Source organism: Sinohyriopsis cumingii, chromosome 17 (genome assembly GCF_028554795.1).
Source record: "Sinohyriopsis cumingii isolate HCF-2022 chromosome 17, ASM2855479v2, whole genome shotgun sequence".
In the NCBI taxonomy this organism is placed as follows: Eukaryota; Metazoa; Mollusca; class Bivalvia; order Unionida; family Unionidae; genus Sinohyriopsis; species Sinohyriopsis cumingii.
Genome location: NC_142977.1, coordinates 122,412,359 through 122,433,201, shown reverse-complemented (window position 1 = coordinate 122,433,201; position 20,843 = coordinate 122,412,359). Strand labels below are relative to the sequence as shown.

Below are 20,843 nucleotides of genomic sequence, written 5' to 3'. Positions count from 1 at the left end.
ATTGTTAGTTAAAATGGGTATCGATTATAAAAACGTATCGGGGTCAAATTGATTATCTACACCTGTGACCCAGATCTTTAGTTTTTGGAGCAATTATTTAGTACTGTAACACGATGAAGCACGGTTTGGGATTTTTTTAAACCTTTTTGACTTTCTTTTCAACTTGTTATGATTAATGCTGAATCTTGAGGACGCTTTCCTTTAATAATAACAAAGTATCACAAAATGACAAATGGAAGCCAAGGAACATTTATTTAACTAGAAATTTACATCATTCAATGAATGAATATCAGGCGAATTCGATAATTTTCAGAATTAATTTGCTAATTAATTCAGACTGTCGGCATTATCAACATAACCCGTTGATGTATATCTAACTGTGTCTATCCAATTGACGATTCTATGGGTTCGAATCTGAAAGAAAAAGGGTTTAAATTCTCTATGAACGACTTCTTTCAAAAAATGCCTATTTCGAAAGGAAGATACTCAAACTTCCTTCAAATTATGCCTACATATTTCGAATGGAAAACAAAGACTTCCTTCAAATCATGCCTAAATATTTCGAATGGAAAATACTCAAACTTCCTTCAAATTATGCCTACATATTTCGAATGGAAAATGCTCAAACTTCCTTCAAATTATGCCCACATATTTCGAATGGAAAATACTCAAACTTCCTTCAAATTATGCCTACATATTTCGAATGGAAAATACTCAAACTTCCTTCAAATTATGCCTATATATTTCGAATGGAATATACTCAGACTCAGAATATTCCTACAAATATATTTCTCTGTAAACTTGATCTGAAGATTAGAACTCGTGTTATACATACATACATACATACATACATACATACATACATACATAGACAGACAGACAGACAGACAGAGACAGAGAGACAGAGAGACACAAAGAGAGAGAGAGAGAGAGACAGAGAGATGGAGGGGGAGTGAGAGAGAGAGTGTGTGTATGTACGTGTGTGTGCGTGGTCTCGCCATCTAACATTACCTTTTTGATTCTTGACTTTTTAATAAAATTATTTATTTATTTTTTTGTATATATCGGATGAGACCATAACAAGAATCGTTTGTCTTCCGGTAGTCTAGCCCACGAATCAGTCGTTCTACCTCTCGAATTTTACCTTGTACACTAGAATTCAGATCTCGAATTCTGACTAAATACAATTCAAATGTATATGCTACTGGTTTCTTTTTTCATTTTTACTATAACGTGCATTGACGTGAGTTACTATTCTACTCCAAACGTTTTGTACTAAGGCAAATTAATTTTTAAGTTTACAAAATACACAAAAGAAATATATTTTAAGAGTCAAAATTACTCTATTTCGGTACGTTTTTTTTGCGATGCGTTTATTAACCTTTAACTAGAGGGAAAAAACTTATGTACTCAAACTTCAAGAGTATGGTTACCATACATCTTTTTTTCCAAAGAGCACGCGAACTGTTCTACTGATTTGCCTTTATTTAGATTAAGGTTTATTTTGGATAAAGGTTTGAACATCATCAAGTTTATAAATAGACTTTTAAATATGTTCCATACTTGGATTGTAAGTATTCTTTTGAGGGAGAGACAGAGACAGAGACAGAGAAATTGTTTATTGAGAGAGAATGTTTGAGAGTGCATTCATACCCCTCTTCACAAATGAAGTAAGCAGAGCTTGAGCAATTTAGTTCATTCCACGAAAAACTGAAATGGGTACTGAGCGCCAAACAGCCGTAACCATGGATACCATTACCGACACCTGGTGTCCATCTAGAATTGACGACAGCGTCACCTGTTACCCAGTACAACACATGCGCGTTCGATGAGGCTCCGATCCAGAACTCTGAACTATCTTCATCGACTGAAAGTGATAAAGAAGTTTTCTTTTAAAAAGAAAATTGTCATCCAGTTAGATGGAATGGTATCTGACCGTCCAAAACTGATACGAAGAGTTACATAATCACATAGGGGCCCCGAGTAGCCGAGTGGTCTAAAGCGCTCTCCGTTACGAATCACTGCCATCTCACCTCTGTCTGCGTGGGTTCGAGTCTCGGATTCGGCCAATGTGGGTATGTGAGAAAGCTTGACAGTAGCTTCTCGTGGGTGGGTGGTTCTTTCTGGGTTTTCCAGGGTTCTTCCTCCACCATTAATAATGGTCGCCACGTATAGCCTATCGTGTGCTGCAAAATGGCGCTAAACCCCACAACAACAGCACAACAACAATATAATCACATACAAGCGTAAAAAAATTTCTAAGCATTTGTAAAGGATGCACATGTATCACGATGTATAAAATGAATATGCTTACACAAGCAATTTTATGTCTCGCAATGTATAGTGTTTATTATTCACTTGAAATGAAATGTTCTAATTACTTTTGACCATTCCAGCTGCTAAATTCAGTACCTAATAGTTAGACAGTCTCAGTTGCCTGATAGTCTGCTATGCCGCTGATAATCATTAAGCTCGTAGATAAAATGACTACAGCGAACTGATTTAAATTTACACGCAATTTACTTTCCAAAACCATGTTGCTAATTGCTCGTCAAAGATGCTATTTGTCTCTTCCCTTCTTTGGACTTCTAACATGCTATACGTGTTGTAACCTACACAACTTTACGGTTAGTAAGCCACCATAACGTGTGTGTGTGTGTGTGTGATTTGGATTTTTAAGGTAGCTTTAATACTTTTTCAGTCATATTGCTACGAGGTCTGCAGTGTGGCAGTTTATAGTGATGTCTAGAGTTGTAGAACCATGCCGCAGACATGTAACACGATGTACTACCCAGTCACATTATCCTGACACCAAGTCGACCAGTGCTAACACTAACCTCTTAATGCTGAATGTCTAGCAAGGCAGCTGTTAGTACCTTTTTATTTTTATTTTTCGGTCCTTGGTATGACTGGGCCGTGGTGTGAACCCACGACCTTTGGCATCTGAGGCGGACCCTCTAACCAATAAGCCACTAGAGCGGTCATGTTTGAGTTCCTGGCTCGACAAGCCTGGTTATGTGAGAAAGCTTGCCAACAGCTTCTCGAGGGTTAGTGGTTCTTCCTGGGGTATTTCCGGTTCCTGCAACATATGTATATTGGCCGCCGTGTTTAGTCGTCTATCACGTGCTGAAAAATCTCGTTAAACCTGTCAAAAACCTCAAACCAGTTTAATGCCTACGTTGTATCTTTCACGTTTATGTACCAACTGTGTCTGGGATATGTAAAACTGGAACTAAATTTCTTGATTCATTCAATTTACCTCTTAATTGTGAAATATCTCCTACTGGTTGCAATTGATGGAAGTCATATCGCACCATGAATGAGTTTTTGTTTGTTTTCATGTGGTGTAGCCGTTTAAAAACGATATTGATATATGTTCGAAGTTACTCTGAATGGTGCATAAATATGGATATTTTGCAGGGTTACACAACCCTTTTCGGCGAAGGGGCAGATTGCATTATCTAAGAACACGCGAGGGCCGGAAATACTAATTTCTTTAATATAATTACTGCTCACGGGCCAGATTTCTGTGTTGTTTTAATTTGCCCTGAAGGCCGGACATAACACGTTCGCATCCCTGGATATTTAGTTTTTCATACGTAGAAAATGAATTCATGCCTAAGGTGGTACTGTGTCGCACGTGCATAGGAACACATATCTGTCCGGCACAAACCATGTAATGTTGAACCTCAACCGGATTGCACACATTGTTCACTGACGTTTTGATGTGTGTGTTTTGTGTGCAGTCATTTGGATTTTTAATGTAGCTTTAACAATTATTCAGTCATATCGCTACGATGTTTGCAATGTAGTAGTTTATAGTGATGTCTAGCACTGGAGTATCATGCCGCAAACATGTAGCATGATGTCCCACCCAGTACCATTATAAGATTTTTTTTACTAATGTTCTATCGAATAAAACCTTAGATGATGTAAGCAAATGTGCCTTATAAAAACAAAATTGTATTCTATATTTTAATGAGTTTAGATTCTTTAATCTTTGTCTTTTATTATATATGTATTTACCCTTTAAATAATTTTAACATCTTTACCCGTTATCCTTTATATTGTTGTGCAAATATATTTACCTTTTTTTGGAAGGATTAGTCTTGCAAAACGTTTTCTTTTATTGTTTAAGAACTTAACTTTTAATGTGAACTATGTAACCAGTTTTGCACTGACGTACCGTTAAACATGTAAATATATACCGTTATGCGTATCTGTATTAAGGGATTCATTCTTGAATCACGATTGCAGATTGTAAGGGTCATTTTAATACACACTTTACATAGTTTTATGACAGTGGTTTGCGCCTTTAATTTGGGTAAATATGTTTTTACTTTGACCGTTGAAAGTATAGAAATGATCTTGTTGATAAATTGTATGGGATTTTGAGCTAGGCTACCTGATTTCTGATTGGCTTACCGGTAAAAGACCTTACCTTGTTTACAAGATGGAAAGTCCAGGAAACTAACCTTTGACTCTCATTCTGGTCCTTAAATTATATCTTTGGACTTTTAGACAAAGATAGTGAGTTATATGTAGTGGAGACAATCATTTAGTTGCATTCAATAAGTATTTAAGAGGAGTTATTTATTTAAATAATTCATTGGAGTTAAAAAGTGTTCATATACTTTAGGAATACATAACTATTTTGGAATTAATGTGGATTCATCTAAAGACATTTTGGAATATATTATTGTGATGCATCATGATTGGAGACACATTATCAGATTCAAAATTATACTTTATATACGGAACACCACTGGAAGTAATTTAGAATTCTCTATACTTTTGGACTTGTGACAGAACTTTTAGGACTATTTTGGATGTCATTCACAATGCTGCAAGTTATTTATAATTATTCACTTGGTATTCTAGAGGAGTTAATTAGTTGTTGAATTTTACTAAAAGTTATTGGTTTTCCCTTTATCCGTTACGTAGTTTATGAACATAGAGTCGTAACATTACATACATGCTGAACATTTACTTGTGTCTATTTGTGTTCCTTTCTATATGTCTGTACTTATCATGTATGTGCATTTGGTTATAGCGACCCGTTTTAAGGAATTAGATTTTTGTGATCCCTTGTCTGATTATTGGAATTTAGTGCCATGAAAATATTCCTTAGCCCGAGGTAATTAGCCAATTACGAGGAGCAAACGTCACGGAGTGAAGTTATAGTTAGTTTCCATGATGCCCTGGTTCCCTAGTAGTGAATTCAGGTCAAAACCGAATGAGTGACCCTGGAACACCTATTAAAATCTAGTGGTTACACTGTTGGTGTAATTGCAGTGGCAGTAGCTACTGGTAAATTACACAAAGGAATAAATAAGAAGGCACTCGGCAGATATCGTTTATGTCGCCATGGTGGCAAATGTGATGCAGTTGTACTGGTGAAATGTGCCTGGAAACCCTGGATTTTCTGGCCTAAGGTGGCATAGTTAAACTAGTTCCCTGTGTTAAGGGATAGACATATAGTTTCTACGGCGTGAACTGCTGGCGGTACTGAAACCTGACGAAGAGAAACTATGCAGACGTGCGGTTGATCGATATTTGGCAGGTTGTGGGATCTATGGTCTTGCTTTGATTAGACTAAAATTGATGTATAGAACGGACACGTCTGGCTTTCTAATTTAGAACTAAAGTTGTTTGGAAGCCTTTTGAAATTTGTGGTAAACCTATGGCTTCTAGCGGGAGTCAAGCCACTGTTTAACACACCTCTGGCTAGTAACAATAGTTAAAGCATATTATGTGTCTTCATGCCTCTAAAAAATCATCGATCATGATTTGGTTTTTCTCTTTTTCTTTTTATTACATCCTGACAGCAAATGCTTAATAATAATAATAATAATAATAATAATGATAATAATAATAATAATATTATTATTATTGTTGTTATTTGGCAACGTATATCAAATCTTTGTCATTTTCACTCTATATAAGAAAGTTTGTTTATGTAAAAGGAGATGGCGATCAAATATGCTAACATTATTATTATTATTATTATTATTTATTTATTTATTTATTTATTTATTTTTGGAAGGTCATGATGATCAAAACAATTTTCTCAATATAGTCAAAGAACAATTTCCAGTCAAAAGTGTACAGTGTGTATATCGTATTCATTTATCGCGAATCTTCAGTTGAAACTAGTTTGGTTAGGGTATTATTGTATTACTATTTGGATTTTGTGACTATCTTTCATACTGTTTGCTGTCTCTCTGAGAATATTCTCCATCATGGATTTTGTAAGCAGATTTTAAAGCAACAATATGGCATTTTAGGCTGAAGACCAGTCTAATGTGCAGGAACAATGAAGCATATCTAGTACCTTTATAAAGTTTATATTTTAGAAGGTTTTAGTTAGATTAACATTTTTACAGATCGTCAATACTACATGTTTGTGTGCTTTAGAAAATCGATTATGCATTATTTTGCAAACCTTAATTACTGTATGTTTCATTTACATTATAAAGTGTACTCTGCCTCGGCAGCTTTACAAATCGTAATTATTATAGTGTTATCTGCTTAAATAGTCTAACGGGACTTAATTGTTCTTATCTATCGCAATCTTTATATGTTTATGCGAATTTATAAGTTTCATACGCCTCCATTATTTTGCAAATCTAATTTACTTTATTTTAACCCACTTTAGAATGTTAAATTAGCCTTAATTGTTTTGCAAATCTAATTTAATATATTTTATCGGCTTTAAAATGTTTATGACACCTTAATTGTTTTATGAAATATTAATTATTAGTCGTATATGATTTAGAAAGTTTAGAAATATTAATTATTAGTCGTATATGATTTAGAAAGTTTAATGTGTTTTAATTGTTTTACAGATCTTAATTGCTACATTTTATCTGCTGAACCATATTCAACATTAAGTATTATGTAAGTTACAAAGTCTGTGTGATTGGGAAGACAATTGCTTAATTACGACATAGAAGCATTATTTGTACTTAGATGAGGTCATTTGCCACGATAAGAACAATATAGCAAGTTTATTACTATCAATATCGTTACTATTTCTTTGCTTTCTCCAATGGTTGTTATTTTTCCACTTACTTTCTAAAGTCTTGAGAGCTGTTTCCAGGAAGTATTGTTTTTCAGTTGTGTCAACAACAGCAAGGTGGCCATTACGTCCTCTGCAAAAATCCTGGATTTAATGAAAATAAATGAAATGCATTATATTAATATCCCTTGGTTTATGCATTTTAAACGGTACCAGAATGCATGAAAAATATTAAATATACACGGAAAATATTTGTATGATGTTGCATTTTTCATTATTTGTTTCTTTGAAGCTTTGATTCTTTATTGGCTTTTTCAGTTTAGATGACTGAAGCTTTTTCTCTTATAGGTGCCCGGAGTTGCCGTGCTATCTAAAGCGCTCACCGTTCCGAATAACTGCCATCTCACTTCTTTCTGCGAGGATTCGAATCTCAGATTCGGCTAACGCGGGTACGTGATAAATCTTGCCAGTAGCTTCTCATGGGTCGGTGGTTCTTCCCTGGGTTTTCCAGGGCTCTTCTTCCACCAGTTATATTGGCCGCCATGTATAGCCTATATTGTGCTGAAAATCGGCGTTAAACCCTACAACAACAACATTTTCTCCCATAATAATTGTCTCCTTACGTGTATTATCGTGAAATTATATATGGGACACATAAACTGTTTAAATAATGGCTACTGTTGTAGCCGTCATGTAAATACTGATGCAACGTTCAAACAGCAAAATGCCCATTGAAAATTTCCCGTCTTCAAGATGGGGTATAACAAGTTGCATGTACACTTTAATATTGAGTGTGACCTAAACATAACATTTAAATGCACATCAGTGTTACAAGAACAGTAATTGAGACCCATAAAGGCAAAGGCAATACACAGCGCCCGAGTTGTGTAGTGCAAATATCTTAAACATTGATACAGATGTGAACTGGTATATAAACAATTAGCCAACTCTTATCGATAATTTAGTCCGGACAGACAAACCTGTCCGCAACACATGAGTTTACATTTTAGACACTTACCGGTGTTTCTTGCGGCTGTTGAGTTAACAGTCGCTTGAATCGGCTATTTCATCAAACTCAAGGAACCAATGAGATGTGAGTCGCTCACTGAGAATAGTTACTTTGGTTAGTGTCTCGGGCGTCTCGGGCGGTTTGAATGAAAGAAATCGCATCTGAATCTGACTGGTTCCTCGAATTTCGAGGAATAGCTGACTTTATGCCAATGTTTTCGAAATGGTGATAGACGGTAGAGGTTGTGGTGTTTCATGTGGATTTACACGTTTTCTAGCATAGAAATGATGCGGATATAAGCTGTACTGATCACGAAAACTTAGGATCTGCGAGTCGTTATAAGTACTGGTAAGTAAGTAAAACATATTTTCACGGGTTGAGGGCAGATCTCTCTGTTAAAGTTTCAAGAAGAGATTTTATACAACTCCCAAGCCACATAACATAACCAATACAGATTTATGAGACTAAACTAGAACCTGAAGCTAGATCGAGCGGTGCAAAACGTCCAGTTTGTGAAACGTTATCTGCAACCATTGCTCCTGTAAACAAGTGTCCTGCAATTAATATTTATCTTTATTATTGCGAAAGACGGGAGTTTCAATAATTTGTTTACACTATGCATCACATTAAAAAGTAATATGATGAAAGATAGAAATCACGTGATGAAAGGTAGAGATAGCATCAATCGGTATTCTTAATTTAAAAGCAGGATCATATAGGAATGTGAAAAAGTAAATAGAGTTTAAATTTAGATTGTCAGTTCCAGTAAGCACCAGAATGACCCAGTAGAATGTTACATAGGTAGACCGTATATTCCCAAGAGTACCGCTCCGGCGGCCTAAGTGGTTAGCTCTTCGGCCTTTGATGTGGGACATCGCGGCTTCAAACCTCGACCGAGTCATGCAAAGACATAAAAACTAAACTAGCAGCAGCCTCGCTTAGCTCTCAGCATTAGGAGGTTATAACTAGGACTGGTCGGCGTGGTGTCAGGATAATGCGACTGGGTAGGACCCGATGTTACACGTCTGCGGCATGATGCCCCGGTGCTAGACATCACTATGAACTGCCACAATGCAGACTTTGAATCGATATGACTGAAAACTTGTTAAAATCTACGTAAAAATCCAAATAACACACATATCCACAAAAGCATTAATTTTCTTCCTTAATAGCAGATAAGTCTAATATTTATAAAACGTTTCCAGCTCAGTACGAATTTTTTTTTAGTTAGATCGAATTACCAGTTAATCTTCACAGCCTTAAAATTTAAAATAATATTTGATAGCTTTGGAATCGTTGTAGGGTTTTAGAATTTAACGTAACATTCATGACTGTTCAAGTCATGCAACTACTTTATTATGTTGATTATACTATCTTTGTTTAATATTGTCTTGTCCTGTATGGATGTAGTATTTGTTCTTGTCACATGACTGAAGATTTTACTTTTCTTCTCAATATGGTTTTATTAAAATGAATACTCTATTAAAAGTTTGATCTTCCAAAATTTGTATATAAGTTTGAGATCAGCAAGATCATTCATTGGTCTTTATGATATCAGTCTGGAATCGTTTAGTGTTGTGTTCAGATATAATTTGAGAGGAATCATTTATATAAATTATTATTTTGAATTTTACAAAGCCTTGGTTGACTTGTTTTGTATATTTGTATATTTTATTTAATTTATATTGTGTTTAATTTAACTGCTTGTTAGTTTTACATATGTTTATTCCAATACATGATATTGCAATGTAATTTTATTTACTGGATTTGACATTTTCCAGGAATTCATTTTCCATTCATTTTCCAGGAATTCATTTTCCAGGAATTCAATTCAGTTTGACCTGACTGTTTTTCGTAAACACTAATAATCGAATCTTTGTGTCTAATGCTGACCTAGCTCCTGAAATTAATTAAGAAATTAGTAAAAGCTAAAGTCAACAACTTATTGAATTTTTTTAATGCTTTCCCAGAGTAAAACTCATTGGTTTTAAAGCGAGGCCATACGTTAGCATGTAAATACCTTCTGTGTTGCTCTAGAAACATGATCATGCGACCCTTATAGGGGAATTTGTTTAGCGTCTTCAATTAGTGTATAACTTTTTCTTATAGATAATTTAGTCAGTCGGGCTTTAAACCATTGCCACTTAAAGGTATTTTGTTGTGACCAGTTTGAGTTTAATGTTTAATTGTTCTTCAAATTATTTGGATTCTAAGAGATTATTTTTCCCATAGATATACTTGTGCTCTAAATTAATTCTTGGACAAAGACAGTTATAGAAATGTACACAGAACTCAAACATTGAAGTAGTATTTTTTGTGATTCATCAAGACCTGTTAACACATCAGGACGATGCTGACCACAACATACATCATCGCCATCCATTTTGAATTTTATTGGGACTGGAACCCAGTTTCATTAGGACTTTTTGTTAACAAGACATCTATTTTTAATTCTTTGATTATCTTTTGGATTTGCATGGTAGAACCGTATGTTTTTGTTTTAATTTTTATCTTGTTTTTCTAAGCAAATAAGAATGTTGGCACATCAGCTGATTCAAGGCTATTGATACATCAGCACATTAAAGATTGGAAGTCACTCCGAACAATATTGAAAGTCATTCGGAAGACTGTACTTTTTGAATTGTGATGGAACTTTTATGCTTATCTGATATTTAATTCACGATACTGTATGTTTCTTTTAAACTTTTCCTTTGCATTCTACGGAAATAAATTCTATGAAATTAAACTTGTTGGATTTGCTTTTTCTGTTTTTACTTTAAAACCATACAGTCGCAATAGTAGTGTCTGGTCAACTTATTCGTTCTGATGGTAATATGACTGTGACTGTCCGTGAGACGTTGACAGATGTAAACTAATGGAAGAGAAACAAGCGATAGGAGAAACAGAGTGCGTACTGGTTGATATATATTTCAGCATCGGTTGATATTACCTGAGCGCCATACCAATCTAAACGTTGCCTGAAGATCCGAAAGCATCTTTTAAACTCGAACTGGCAAGCCGAATTATGTTCCCATATCAAATCTGGAGCAAAATAATAGCATAATTGCATACCCTCTTCGAAATATCATCTTAGGAAATGAAATATTTCTAATGTTTCGAAAGTACATAAACAAGATAAGAATAAAAAGAAGACAAAAAATGTAAAATATCATAAAATAATAAACCATATGTATAATTATTAACACTTTTTTACATCCCCCAAGAAAAACAATATAAAAATACAGACGCATCTACAAATACGAGTACTTTGAACAATGGTGTCCATTAAACACAATTTCCAAATTTGTAGGAAAGAATAGGCAGAAAAGTAACTTTTGTGTTAAAAATAAGTCTGATACAAAATAACATGAGTCTGTGTCTCCAAGATTGCTTTTAAAGCTTTTATGTATTGTTTTTATTTGGATAGTGGATAGGGACTTTTAGATGAGATAAAGATTGTAAATAGAAATGGATATACTTCTTGATCTTTAACACAAATTAAATTTTTACTTAAAAGAAGAGGTTCAAATCCAGATAGAAAGGAATAGGCAGTATATGGCAGATGCGGACTTTATTTGGGGAAGTTTAAATAAGTTACCATATCGTTTCTAACACAGTATGAATACTAAAACATTTATTGGTAATTCGTGTGGTAAAGAAGACAGGTGTGGATAGTTATCCCCTTCTGGAGCCAATTAACTGAAACAGGTGATCTATCTGGTGTTAAATTGTCAGTCACTATGACATGTGGTCTCCGAAATTTAACACCAAATCGGACTTCTGGCCATCATTTGTTCCTTTTTGTTTGTTTTTTTTTTGGGGGGGGGTTGGGGTTTTATTTTTTATTTGCAAATTTCAAATATTTCACGTAACAAATGTCGAAACACAGACTTTGAAGGATGCTTGAGTAGCTTCGTTACTACAAAGGAACAAAAAATTACAATATAAATTACTCATTTCATATTCCAGCGTATCGAAGAAAATGACTGAAAAAAAAAAACCTAGTGACATCAAAACTTGCAACCTACAAATTATGTGACTTTGCATCCTACAAAGTATGTTAATTTGCAACCTACAAACTATATTACTTTGCAAACTACAAACTATGTTACTTTGCAAACCACAAAATATGTTACATTGCATCATATACTCTATGTTCCTTTGCAAACTATAAACTATATTACTTCGCAAACTACAAACTATATTACTTTGCATACTACAGACTGTTATTTTGCAACCTACAAACATGTTGATTTGCAACCTACAAATTATGTTACTTTGCAACCTACAAACATGTTAATCTGCAACCTACAAGCTATATTACTTTGCAAACTTAAAACTATGTTACTTTGTAACCTACAAACTATATTACTTTGCAAGCTACAAACTATGTTACTTTGCAACCTACAAACTATGTTAGTTTGCAAACTACATACTATATTACTTTGCAAACTACAAAGTATGTTACTTTGCAACCTACAAACATGTTGATTTACAAACTACAAACTATATTACTGTGCAAACTACAAAGTACGTTACATTGCAACTTACACTCTCTGTTCCTTTGCAAACTGCAAACTATGTTACTTTGCAACTACAAATTGTTTCTTTGAAACCTACAAACTATGTTACTTTGCAAACCACAAACTATGTTACTTTGCAAACTACAAACTTTGTTACTTTTCAACTCGTTTAGTGCAAATGATATTTTATTTCTCAGTTGCATGACATAATCGTTTTACTAACCAAACACTAGTGATACGATGGTCTTTAGTTAACTCATACGAAAACTACACGAGGAACAAGTGACAAACACGGTTGCACACAAAGGATATGTAAGAACTGTTTGTCCAGTAATAGCATTGATAGTATTGATTAATATAGCATCATACTTGAAATTTGATTCTCTGTATTAACATAGCCTTTCATGTGCTATTTTCAAAACAGTACGCAAATTAATTGTTTGGTTTTTTTAAATGTACTTTTTAAAGTTTTTTAAAGTCTAACTACTTTACACACGATAAGTGGGATACCTGTACACATTTGAATCTTTCATAATATATAAGATGTTTCAGAGATTCAGGACAGAACAAGCGTGTAGTACGACCGTTCACAATTAGAGAATTAAACCAAACAATAAAGATCAAATTTTGCTAGGATTGTGTACCATCTATATTGGATGCTACACAATATGCTTTGGTTAATGCATGTTGCTAGTGCAATAGTATATAAGATTGTTAAGCCAATATGCAATTCAATTGGCATATTTATAGACCATATGAAAACAAAACTAATAAATTTTATATTCAGGTCAGGTGAGATTATGTAACATACTTAACCGATTTTCTGAAAATTTATATAGTAAAGTACTGTCTGACAAAACGAAAGCAATCTTGAGTGATGCAGTACATATAGAACAGAAAAAAATACAAACGAAATTTTTACTGATATAAATGTGGTAAAAATAATCGAAGAACGATGAATAAAGAAAGAAAAAAGACAGCGTCAGATGATTAACCAGAAGTGGAAGTAAAACAAGCAGATAGAAAAACATAAGAAGAATAAGCAGAAAGCAAGACAAATAGACAGAAGACCAAACACATAAGTTATTTTTTTTTAAAAAGCCTAATGATAAAAATAAGAACAAACATGAACAAAAAGCAGTGAAAAGCACATATAAAATGAAGAATAACAGTGAATAAATGAAAGATAAACAAATTAAAAAGATTCATTCTTTTTTAACTGCTTAAAAGTACGAATGTTACTAAAAAAAAGTAGTGCATCTATTTTTATGGTTCAGTAAGCAAGAATAGCGTCAAAAGTACAATGCAGCCGTAAAGAAGATATGTAAAAGTTAGAAGATAATGTTAATTAATAGCAACAATGGATTTGTTAATTAGTAGCAACAATGGATTTGTTAAATAGTAGCAACAATGGATTTGTTAATTAGTAGCACAAATGGATTTATTAATTAGTAGCAACAATGGATTTGTTAATTAGTAGCAACAATTGATTCGTTAATTAGTAGCAACAATGGATTTGTTAATTAGTAGCAGCAATGGATTATTTAATTAGTCACAACAATGGATTTCATAATTTGCAGCAATAATGGATTTGTTAATTACTAGCAACAATAGATTTATTAATTAGTAGCAACAATGGATTTATTAATTAGTAGCAACAATGGATTTGTTAATTAGTAGCACAAATGGATTTATTAATTAGTAGCAACAATGGATTTGTTAATTAGTAGCAACAATTGATTCGTTAATTAGTAGCAACAATGGATTTGTTAATTAGTAGCAGCAATGGATTATTTAATTAGTCACAACAATGGATTTCATAATTTGCAGCAATAATGGATTTGTTAATTACTAGCAACAATAGATTTATTAATTAGTAGCAACAATGGATTTATTAATTAGTAGCGACAATGGATTTGTCAATTAGTAGCAACAAGGGTTTCGTTAATTAGTACCAACAATGGATTTGTTAAGTAGCAGCAACAATGGATTTGCGAATAGCAAGAAATAAACGATATGACTGTTATTGTGATTTCAAAAAAGAAAGCAACTGTTTAAGGATTATCAGCATCAAAACAAGTAATAATGAAATAAAAGCATACATAAAGCTGAGTATGTGGAGCTATACTATATATGCAGCATAATAAAAAACGATGTATTATTTGATTGAATTGTACTGCTTACAAAGTCTTAAACGGATTCAACCTTTTAAAAACAGAAAATGTCTATATATTATAGAAGGAAATTAATAGAAAACACTGTATAAATGTGAGGTTTGCGATGAACAAAATGCGGAAATTATTTTCATAAGTTGTTATGTATATCTATATTTTTGTAACTTCTAGTATAATATTTTATTTAATTTTCGTAAACTGTATAGAATATTTTTTGTTATAAATTGTGTGCCTATTTTTGGCTCTGTTAAAAACGCAAACTACGTAGGATCTGTAAATGGATGTTTGCGTAGTGTTGACAATTAGTAATAATAATCGTAATAATAAGACTATAAATGGCGCATATGACGTAGTTTCTCAGTGACTGATGGGATATGGAAGATTCAAGAATTCTGTGAATTCCCGTTGAGTGAGGTCATGTGAATATACTTAGTTGGTCGTAAATCAATAGTGCATGTTGTCATATGGGGTGTATTGCGAAATAAAGTCGCAATATACGGTGTATATAAGGAGACAATTAAGCATTCAGTTTCATTCCGATTTATTGTGTCATTCACACTTCTTGTGTTCCTCCTGTAAGTCAGCAGATGTATTTTATGTTGTACTTAGATATTTTCGAGAGGAAAAACATTTTCTTTTTGGACTTTTTAGCGGTGATAAAAAGTGCTCATTATTTTGACTATAATATTATTTTGGAACTGTTATAAATTATTCGAAGAAATTCTAGACAAAACCATATTGACAATATCACGGTTTTAGAGGATCAGTATATGTCTGCTATTGAAATTATAAGGTACTTCTCATTTGTTTAGGACTTTCATAGACCATGCTAAGTACTTATTTTGACTCACGTCATTATGCTGTAAGTTCCTCTCACATTTTCCATGTACTACTTTAATAAATAAATTGTGTATTAGGTTTTACAAAAGTTGTTAGATTCGCTTCTGTTCTGATACTTAGGTATGTGACCATAGAATCATAACAAACTAAATATCTAGTTGTGAGGAGTACACGCTTTAGGTTTACCGATCATTTTAACTTAAATGAAAACTTGAATTAAATTTGTGAATGAGATTGCGGAAACATGTTTCAAGATATTTATTGGTTTAGGCACATAGATTCAACGTTGCTTTGAAAAAAAGAATAGAACAAATGTAAGATTGTAAATGGTACATTTAAATTAGCATGCACAGAGTGGACGAAAGCAAATCAAAACAGCCATCGCACTCTTTGCAAATTTTCTGACACACATAGTACGAAACAATAATGCAAAACATTTCTGTAGAAATGAAACCTTTAAAAGCTAGCAATAAAATCCGTTAAAACGTTCAAAAACAAATATTGTGATATTAACGTATTAATAGATTTGTTAACAGGATTTCCACGTTCGACACTACAGGCAAAACAACACATTCAATATTGACACTTGTTTGGAATACCACTAGAATTAAGTTGTAACTTTATACAACTGGACTTGTGATAAAATATAAGACTATTTGGGATTTATTTCACAATGCTGTAAGTTACTTCTGCATTTTTGTATTCATGGGGAAAATAACTTCTTGAATTTTACAAAACATGTTGGTTTTCACTCTGTTTTGTTAATAAGTGTAAAACAGTAGAGATGTAATAGAAAATTGGGGGCTTGTAAACCATAAAAGAATTGCTCTAAAATAATTCAGAAAACATTGCTTTTGAGATTTGAATTTACTTTGTTTCGGAATTTTCGAAGCCCAGGTATTAGTTCACATAGTTGAGATGTCTATAGTGGAACCAACAATGCCATCTGAAGTCAAGGTCAAATCCTCATAAGGGGTCACAATTTTAAAAACAGAATTACAGCTAAAGAAGATGGAACTGGAGTTAAGAAAACCAGTTTAAGATATAAATGTGTTATCTATATTTAATTTAATTGTTTGTCTGTTAGTATTCAAAATCTTTTATTTCATTAAATGTTATTGTAATGTAACATTGTTTACTGGACTTGACCTTGTCCAAAACTGAGTTCATTTCTGCTTGACCATTGACTTTTTTATTCTTTATTTAAATTTCATTTCTGTAAACAACTAATAATAGCTTCATTATTCTCTATGTGTATGAGCATGGGAACCGAATTATTATTCAGGTAAACATGCTGATTTGGAGATACCATAGTGAATTTTATAGGTTATTGTGTTGTGAGTAAACAAGGCTCATTAGATCATGCTAGAATGGTATTTTTCATTAGGTAATGGTGGTTTTTAAAACATGCTAATTTGTGACCTGGGGTGAAGCAAAGAACTGTATTATCTTGTGACTGTGATGATTTTATCGGTCATGCTTTAACATCTAGCAATATAAATTGTATTATATTTTGACCAGTTTTGGCTGAATTTTGTTTTCTTCAAATTAGTGAATTCAAATGATTGTTTTCTCTGGAATTACAAAAGTGCTCTGATAAAACTCTTTAATAAATACATTCCTTGGAATTTACACTGAATTAAAACCTGGAATTATTTTTCTGTGATTCAACAAGAGACTGCTGATACACGAGTACTTAGTAGACTATAACATACATGTAATCGCCATAAATTTTGGATCTCTTCGGGACTTAAACTAAGTTTTATTCAGGACGTTTTATTACTAGGATTTCTGTCTTTGTTTCGTAGATTATTTTTGGAATAAATTCGCAATACCGCTTTGTTTTCATTTTCACTTTGTATTCTTGGGAAATAAATTATTTATTGAATTTTACGAAGCTTGTTGCCTCCACTCTTTTCTGTTACTTATTTTAAGAGTCTAGCCACGTAACAAATGAAAAGAGAGAGAGAGAGAAGTGAGAGAAACGCAGTTGCAGAAAGAGGAAAGAGTTAGAAATGCAGTTGCAGAAAGAGGAAAGAAAGAGGGAAAGAGACCGAGAATATAAGCTTATACAAATGTAAAGAGATAAAGAAGTGAAGGAAATACAGATGCAGAGAGAAATAAATGGAAGAAAGGGAAGTTCAATTTAAATTAAAAGAATTAAAGTTGGCAAGTGAAAAACATCCACCATTTGCACAAAAAATGAAGGTTTGATGTTATCAAAAATATCAAATGAATACTCCATTTTCAGGAAAAATAAGGACATTTTGAAAAAATTGCTCAAAATCTGAGATGACCAAAGGAGCTCTGAACTTTACTATTACAAAATGTACTTATTGGCAGAGTTCGTGATATAGATATTTCACATTGATTACAACAGAGTATTGGTTATCATACAGTTAAGGAATATATATAAGAGGGTTATGAGTTGGTAGCTGAGGCATATCGACATGGGTTTAGGAATAGTAGAAAATCAAATAACCAAACATATGCCCAATTTGCATGGGACATTGATTGGTGGTGCTTAGCCTAGAAGGTTTGTCAAGACTACACACATCTCCACAACTCACATTAATTGAAGAGTTCAAGAATTGTGTTCATAACGACGTTAAGACCTAAGCTTATGAACAAAAGGTCAAAACATTAGAAAACGCAGCTTGCAAAGCTGGCGATTATTTCCTGACTCATTAAGCTTATTTTGTCAGTAAGTCTTTCAGTGAGCACTTTACTGGTATTAAAACATTTCAGTATCATTCTAGTTCTTCCAAATCTCAATCTGGCACAACATTTAGGAATGACATTTCTGATCAGAAATAGTATCGCTTCCTACGTGGACCGATTGCAAAAAAAAAGAAACGTTATTCCCGATTGCTACAGATTGGATAAAGACAACAGACTCAAGACAGAGCTTTTCCAAGCGCTCAAATTTCTAAGAGGTTAGTCTCACGGTCTTGTATTGAAAGCAATGCATTTGCTGAGTCAATCAAACCTCAGTTTTGATTTTACTATGGAAAATTATGAACTATTCATGTCGAACGGTTCTATATCACTCATTAGTGAGTCTGCCATTCATATCTATATTTTGATTTTAACCGACACACCAGTTTCTCAGTGACATTTGCTATCAGGTATTTTACCGTTTCTGAGAAGTCTTCTTCTAAAGAGCATGCTCTTACTCAGGGAGTTGAGTCAGGCTTTGTTAATGTTCCTCTCCATTGTGTAAATTTGTTTTCAGATTCAGTCTCAGGAGCTGTGACACTCGGATTAGTGTTTCTTTATCAGGTATTTTACCGTTTCTGAGAAGTCTTCTTCTAAAGAGCATGCTCTTACTCAGGGAGTTGAGTCAGGCTTTGTTAATGTTCCTCTTCATTGTGTAAATTTGTTTTCAGATTCAGTCTCAGGACCTGTGACACTCGGATTAGTGTTTCTTTATCCATCGAGGGTATTCGTTTATTACTAGGCAATGACCTAGCTGGAGGTCAGGTTGTGGTTAATTCATTTGTAAGTAATTAGCCTTGCTTGGATCAGAAAGTCGGTGACATTGAAACGAAATCCCAGATTTATACCCGGCTTGTGCAGTAGCTAGAGCTATGGCGAACAAAGCTGTCGAGAATGTTTTCGATCAGGAACATTTCTCCTTCGTTTGTAAGTTTTTTGGCGAGGTCAGGTTTGCTCCTGATATTGATGATTCAAAAGGTATTGATCACCGAGATCCTCTTTTTAATAATCTTTATTGTAATCGGGGCGACAAACGACAATCACTCACTGTCGAACAGGAAAAGGTTCTGAGATCTCTTAATTGTTTCAGAGGGCAATTAGCGAAATTAAATAAACAGAAGTACTTATATGTTATTATATTAAACATGGGGTCCTTATAAGAAAATGGAGACCACCTGATGTACCTCTGGTGACGAGTGGTCTTTGAGTAATACATTCATGTTCATAAGCCGTGTAGAGATGAAAGTTTTATCTAAGCCTATGAAGTTCATTTGACTTATCATTTATGGGTCTATAAAACGTAGTATACGATCTTGAATCATTTTATTTGCCGAAATTTAAAGATTATGTCTGTAAAACTATACATCTAGTCACAATTGCCAAATGGATGCGAAACCCAATCAAAAGATATCGAAGCCTCATATGCAACCTATTCCTGTATTTCACGATCCACTTAGTAGAATTATGGTAGACTGTCAGTACCTGACCTAAGACCGAATGAGGCAACTAATATGTGTTACCTATAACGTGTCAATAATGTGTGCGACCACAGAGGCAATTCCTTTGAGGAATAATCAATCTAAACCGATACAAAAAGCTTTAATAATTTATTTTATAATTTGGCCTTCTCAAATCGGTCCAGTCTCATCAGGGATGACATTTTATCTCTGAAATTTCTAGTAAGTTATGCATGAATCCTGCAATTTAAGTTTTCTGCTTATAATCCTGAAAAGAAATGGACTTTGGAAAGATTTCATCAAACTTTCCGGTTTACGTAATCCGGTCATATTCTTATCTTAGCGATAGTTTTGTGTTACTGGAGACAGTGTGGCTGGCGTTGCTGGTAAATTAATCGCGTCACCTCTGCATTTGCGAACATATGTCTATTCAAACCTTTTCGCGGTAGCACAAATCGGTTTCATTACAATTAATAAACTCTACTCGATGGATATTGATGACAAAATAATTAGCATGGCTGAGTTAGGCACAATGGCACTATCTAAAACCACTGACAACTCCCAGAACAGATACGGAACCAGGGAGTAATGGATAAGCAGATAGTAAAACTCCAATAAATGTTTACATATTGGCCGGCCCACATTCTATGGTCGGTTACATAATAATCACTCAGTTAATTTTTCAATTGAGTCATGAGTATTTTGATGATAGCTTTTTGTAGATTATTTATCTAGGTCACTGTCATCTACCCAAAATGACTTTTCTTTTGCAGTGGCACCTATCCGTAACATTAACGCGTGAGATGAGTACAAAGTCACTGGTAACTGGGAGGGGTATAAAGTTGTGACATAGATTGTTAAGGAAAGTTCATATTCAAGAAATGTTTCAATCATGTTTATATAGGGCTAGAATTAAATGATGGTAAAGAACTATGAAGAAATATAAACATATGACACCACTTGAGTACTTGGTGATCATATGCATATATTGAAGGTTGTACAGATATCTAACTGGCTAACGTACGAGTTCTACCAAAACAAGTTCTAAGCAGTATGTCTTTAGCTCTTACTGATACAGGTTCTCCGTGTATTATATCATAC

General features: G+C 33.6%; 1 protein-coding gene across 2 annotated transcripts in view; it reads right to left on the bottom strand.

Annotated features, from left to right (window-relative positions):
* Positions 1 to 233: 233 nt before the first annotated feature.
* The window catches only part of LOC149779792 (aggrecan core protein-like), a 33,529-nt gene continuing 12,919 nt past the window's right edge, over positions 234 to 20,843 (bottom strand). For both annotated transcript variants that reach the window (XM_089940655.1, XM_089940656.1), the window contains exons 5-8: positions 10,981 to 11,072; positions 7,075 to 7,165; positions 1,654 to 1,867; positions 234 to 414 (exon numbers count right to left, since the gene is read on the bottom strand). In XM_089940655.1, the coding sequence (XP_089796781.1) occupies positions 384 to 414; positions 1,654 to 1,867; positions 7,075 to 7,165; positions 10,981 to 11,072 (428 nt within the window). In that variant the 3' untranslated portion in view covers positions 234 to 383. The remainder of the gene's footprint in view (positions 415 to 1,653; positions 1,868 to 7,074; positions 7,166 to 10,980; positions 11,073 to 20,843) is intronic.